This window comes from Colletotrichum fructicola (genome assembly GCF_000319635.2).
Source record: "Colletotrichum fructicola Nara gc5 chromosome Unknown KSG_Nara_v1_contig09, whole genome shotgun sequence".
NCBI classification, from domain to species: Eukaryota; Fungi; Ascomycota; class Sordariomycetes; order Glomerellales; family Glomerellaceae; genus Colletotrichum; species Colletotrichum fructicola.
In genome coordinates, this window is record NW_027094059.1 from 1,653,487 (window position 1) to 1,658,781 (window position 5,295).

The 5,295-nt window shown below is 52.2% G+C and overlaps 2 protein-coding genes across 2 annotated transcripts; one reads left to right on the top strand and one right to left on the bottom strand.

Annotated features, from left to right (window-relative positions):
- Positions 1 to 209: 209 nt before the first annotated feature.
- On the top strand, positions 210 to 635 carry CGGC5_v014747 (uncharacterized protein; the record flags this gene model as incomplete). The annotated part of the gene is made up of 3 exons (XM_066153142.1): positions 210 to 324; positions 405 to 465; positions 545 to 635. The coding sequence occupies 3 exons, from the start codon at positions 210 to 212 to the stop codon at positions 633 to 635; spliced, it is 267 nt and encodes an 88-aa protein (XP_066007512.1).
- A 334-nt stretch (positions 636 to 969) lies between these two features.
- On the bottom strand, positions 970 to 2,103 carry CGGC5_v014748 (putative 4-hydroxy-2-oxoglutarate aldolase; the record flags this gene model as incomplete). Its single annotated transcript, XM_032029635.1, has 1 exon — positions 970 to 2,103. One exon carries the CDS (start codon positions 2,101 to 2,103, stop codon positions 970 to 972), a length of 1,134 nt encoding a protein of 377 aa, XP_031891042.1.
- Positions 2,104 to 5,295: the final 3,192 nt, after the last annotated feature.

Here is a 5,295-nt window from a genome sequence, read left to right on the forward strand (position 1 = left end):
TGTCTACCCTGTTCGCTCTTTCCCGGTGTGGCCTCCGACCGGCCGGTTCCTATCTCTCAAATCCGTGGCTCGTGTCTTCCGTTGGCGCCCATTCGCGGCTTTTACGGCCAACATAAATCACAACATCCACCCCGTATCACAAACAGAAGCACCGCGAGTCGTTTACGCTGGGTTGCCGTTCTTCCGGTCTGCAGCTTCCCGTCTGAAGCATGGGTTACAGGCAGAAGTTCAGGGTTACTAGGTCCTGGCACACTCACCGCTTTCGGCGAGGTTTGCGACGGGCTTTGGTCATTCTCACAGTGATTGATCTGACGAGATTCATTGGTAGGCGCAAGAATGCCGTTGTCCTTCGTAGATGATGCAGTCTTCTGCGGGCAAAGCGCATAACGCTGACGTGGCAGCAGTGATATTCTCCTTATTACATGCGGCTAGGAAAGCTGATCGTGCGGGTTTCCCTACTCCTAGGTATGCCGGCGTCTAGCCGTATGCTCGTTACGTTACGTGAAGGCGTATCTAAAAGATTTTGAAGCTAATCGGCGCCAAGAAGTCGAGGAGAAGATATCATAGGGATGGCTGACAGGCCGAACGATGTCGAACTTGAGGAGGTTCAGCGGTGCATGACTGTGCCGCCATAAAGGGCGAGCTTTAAGGCACAACTTATTTCACAGCATCAGTCGTGTTACTGCCAGGCATCGTGGGGGAGATGATTCCTCAATAGTGCAGGGAATGATTTAAGTAATATTGGAGCTGTGAATCAAACGAAACCCCTAGATACACGATAGTCAGAGAACTTTTGAGTTCGTTATCAGAGACAACTGGTATAACGCGATGCCTGAATGATTCCAACGGTACTTCGTTCGACGTGGTTCAATGAGACTCAAGAATGCTTCTCCAAAGCCTCCAAACTCCTTCGACCCACGATGACCACCTTCGAACCATGACCACACGAGAGACATAAAGAAGCTCGACTCAGAGAGACTTTTCCAACAAGATGAGGTCTTGGAAGCCCTCCTTCCATCTCTTCATCTGGTCTGGTGTGGGCTTCGGCAGAGGGCTGCGCGCAACTCCTCCATACCCCAGCCAGGCTTGAAGGCCAGCTTTGACTCCGACGACGCCTCCTTGAATAGCTGTCCAGTCTCCCTGAGATAAAACCTCTTGGATCTCTTGTGCTTCTTGATACTTTCCTTCTTGGAAGAGCTTGATTGTTCTTATGCATGCCTTGGGGGCAATATTGGCCAGCCCTGCAAGGATGCCATGTCCTCCAGCGACCAGTGATTGGATGGAAAAGTCGGCCGAGCCAGCCAGCACGAGGAACTCAGGCACATCCGCATCTGGATTCTTTGCCAACTTCCTCGTGGCATTTGCGACACGATTCAGCTTGCCCGTGTTGCCGCACGTCAGTTTCAGGCCGGCAATGTTCGGGTGCTGAGACAGCTCCACGATAACGTCGCTTGAAAGATCAATCCCTCCCACTGCTCCCGGGAAGTTGTAGATCAGAAGGGGAATCGGAGAGGAATCCGCAACTTCGCGAAAGTATCTCAGGATGGTCTCGGAAGAAGGCGCAAATAGACCAGAGTAATACGACGGGGGCAGGACGAGAGCATAGTCTCCCCCAGCAGCCCAAGCTTCTGAGCAGTACTGGATAGTCTCACGGGTGCTCTGGCTTCCGCATCCAACGATTATCGGCATCTTGGAGAATCCGGCTTCGTTGAGGGCTTGCCGAGTTGTGGCGGTAACCACCTGGCGTTCGGTGTGGGTGAGATGAACCGCCTCCCCATTCGATCCCTGAGTCGCGAGACCGGTAACACCGGCTTGGGCAAGTCGCACCGCATGGCGGGCAATGGTGTCGGTGTCCACATTCTCAGTGCCAGTGTCAAAGAAGCACATGGTTGGCACATAAACACCAGGGACGAGCGGCCGGCTCTCGTCGAGACCAGCACCCAGCGAGGCGCTGTCGAAGGAGCTGCTCAGCGGTGAATGAGATTCCGGATCCGCGGAGCTTCCGATCTTGAGATTCGACGGTGCGCTTGAGCGAAGTGAGTTTTTACTGATGCCAGCTGCGAAACCTCCGGTCGGCGAGGGCGCATCGTTGTGAGGGGCCATGGTCAACCTAGAAGATTTGTGGAAATGGGCGTACCCGGGGTGTGACGGCAGGCGAAAGGAGTAGCGTTGCACAGTACGCGCTAGAAACGCGGAACCAGATAGTAGAATATGACAGAATAGTAGAAGAATTCTTGGAGCTGAATTTAAGGCACGTTCCTAGTGAGTCTAGAAGATGCAAAAGGAAAAAGGTTTGGAGGGTTGGTCGATGGCAGAGGGAGGCGTGTGGGAGAAGAAAGAAGGGGCCCTTTTATCATGAACTTATTAACGCAAAATCAGCAGACGCTCTTACTCCCAATTCTGCTTCTCCCTTGCCATACTTCATACAACCCCAGAGGGGCTGGTGGCGTTCGAAACGACCTGGCAGTCGTAATTTTCCTCCTGTATGGAGGCGATGTCGCTCAACTCGAATGACACGAAGCCAGGTCCCTTGTACCATGAGGTACCGATTTCTGTTGGAATCACGCAAGGAATAGAAAGACGCGCCATGCCAGCAATGAAGCATCAAGAGCCATTGTTCATATGTCGAGCGTTGACTTGTCCTGAACGGTTGTGCTACGAAGGAGTGCAGCGACCAGGATCGCAGGAAGATGTGAGCGGCTAGACCAGGATGCCGCGACACAGTGCGAGACGTGCGGCGGAGGACGACCGCTTAGCCATGCGCTAAGATGGACCCCAGGCTTTCTAATGCTTGAGATGGGATGTGGGAGGTTCAAGATCCAGCGCTGGCAAGACTAGATCAGGCCAGTATGGGTTGGGGAAGAGAATACGATTATTCTGGGGTACGTCCCCGAACTTTTTGTGTGGGGGTTAGCTCCCGCCGGGCACATTTTACCCAATGTCTTCGGTGCTGCTTTCACACATGCGTAAGGTATCTCGTGTGCTGATCAATGGTCAACATTTCCGCCCTTATAGTCGGGATAGAGACAAATACGGAAATTGTTGGAATTATCACAGAAGGCTCGAATCACGAGGTCAAGATATCAGCTCAAAGCGATCAAGCACATGTGTTGCGGGGTGAGCTGTTGTGAGCGGCAGTGAGATCCATAAGCCTGTAGTACACGTGTGTAGCAGGCAGCGCTTGTACCGGCTACCATTTTCCACATTGGAATTTCTCGGGTACTGGGCACGTTGCCGTTCCATGCGGCAGCCTCTTTGGAATCATTCGGTGCCCGGTCAACGACTCGGGCGAAGGCCGAGATGTCAAGATATCGAGGTGCTTCGAGCCTTGTCACATCTCTCATGAGGCGGTCGAGCTCGCTACAGAAGCAGATGATGGGCGGTATGACGACTGTCGAAAGTGATGTGGTGCCAATGAAGATGCCCGGCGCTTATGCTTAGTTTTGTGAGCCGAAGCCACCATCCATCAACTTTTCGCACCAAACGAAACGTCTTTTGCTCGACGTACTCTGATAGAAGAAACTTGAGTGCTTTCATCCTGACATCTATTCAAGGCCGTTGTTCGACATGAGGAGCCTCTCGCCCTCATTGACCTATCTTAGAGTAGCAACAACTCATCAATACCGGTGAAGAATATGCTGTATGTCGAGTGCGTTGGAGATAAGCATCGCGAAATGAGGCTGTCGTGTTGTGGGGCTGTTTGCGTGCAGATTTCGGGCTCCGTCGTGACCCGTGATGAACTTCGGGCCAAAGACGTTTCTCACCGGTGAAGTATTGGCCGAGCCAGGTACTTTGCGGCAGATTGGGATGAGATGCATGGATTAATGCGGAGTATCCATCATCGAGACCGGCTGTTACATGTGATGAGGTTGGTTCCATTGCGTCGGTCTGCGGGAGCATTGGTGACCTATTCAAAAGTGAGTGAGTGTGATGGATGTGCGGGTAAAGGCGGTACTGACAGCAGCGGCTGGTGATCAGCTTGGCGAATACAGACGTCACATATCTTTTTGAACGAATCAGCCTGGGCCGATGAGGGTTGGTGTCGGACTGTTTCCGACGTCCTCAGAGCCTGGCCAACATCGGTCATCACCGGAGTGAGGTCGACTCTGAGACAGGAGCCGGAAGGAAGCAGGGAAGTTAGCAGAACTAAGACTAGACGCAGGCACGGTGCTGATGCTGCTCCCGGCTTCTCAGCAAAGTGTCCCTCGGGATGCAGTGAAGAACTTCTTCTCCAATAGAAATGGTCGATATGCTACTAGGCGCGTACGTAATTAACTCTCCAAGACGAACTCGAGGCAACGGCCTTTATCTTCATCTCACTCATGAGCATCACAGTATCCGTATGTGGACGGGATGGGTCCTTCCTTCCAGCCATCTCCACACTTTCGCTTTTCTGCCTCATTGAGAAACAGAACAGGGCGTCATTCGCTAATTTCGGGTGGAGGTTTGGCAGACCCTAGTCTAAGCAGCAGGGTTCAGTCAACAGTCATGCTGTGAAGCTAGTCAACAACTACCACATCTCAGTCGTTCACGCCTCTAAATCCTCTACTATGTGAGATTGTTGAGGATGTCGTTGAAGTCCACAAGGATTGCTGGCTAACTAGTCAGATTAACCTCACGTTGATGGTAGTATTACAGTAAGAAACGCCTGCGTCGCCATAAGTCCAGTAGCTCTTGAGAGAGGCATGGTTCCATCCACATCTACCGCTATGATTCGTTCAAGGCCTATGCAAGCCCGACATTCCATACTACAGCTCAGAAAGAAAAATGTCGCTTTGAGAGTTGTCTAGAGCAAATCTGCGAACGCCCCTCTCCCCTCTTGAATAAGTCTCCAAATTTCAGGGTTTAGGGGGAATTCATCATCCTTTGCACCCCGATAACGCTACGTAATATGCTACGCACACAGCTGCACGCAATCCTCCAAATCAGGCTCGTCTTTTGAAATGCGTGCATACGCTCGTGACCACAAAGTCGAATGTAGGCATGCCCGAAGACTTGGCATCCTTGTACGTGCCGAATTGACAGTGTAAGTCAACCAAGTCTCTCACAGTGTTTGTCTAGCTTACGTGCGATCGGTCCAGACCCCGAGCTGTTCTCGTTAGTATTGTCGGATATAGTTGGAGCAGTCTGCTGACCCCGATTCTCCATAATATTGCAGAAATCCACCTGGATTATGTGGACGTTCTCCTTCAGCCGCTCTTGCACGTCCATCAGCTGCGCCGCGGGACCATTCCCTTTCCTCTCCCGGCTGCATGAATCTCACCTCGGGTTACAACACCATTACCCAAGGCGGGC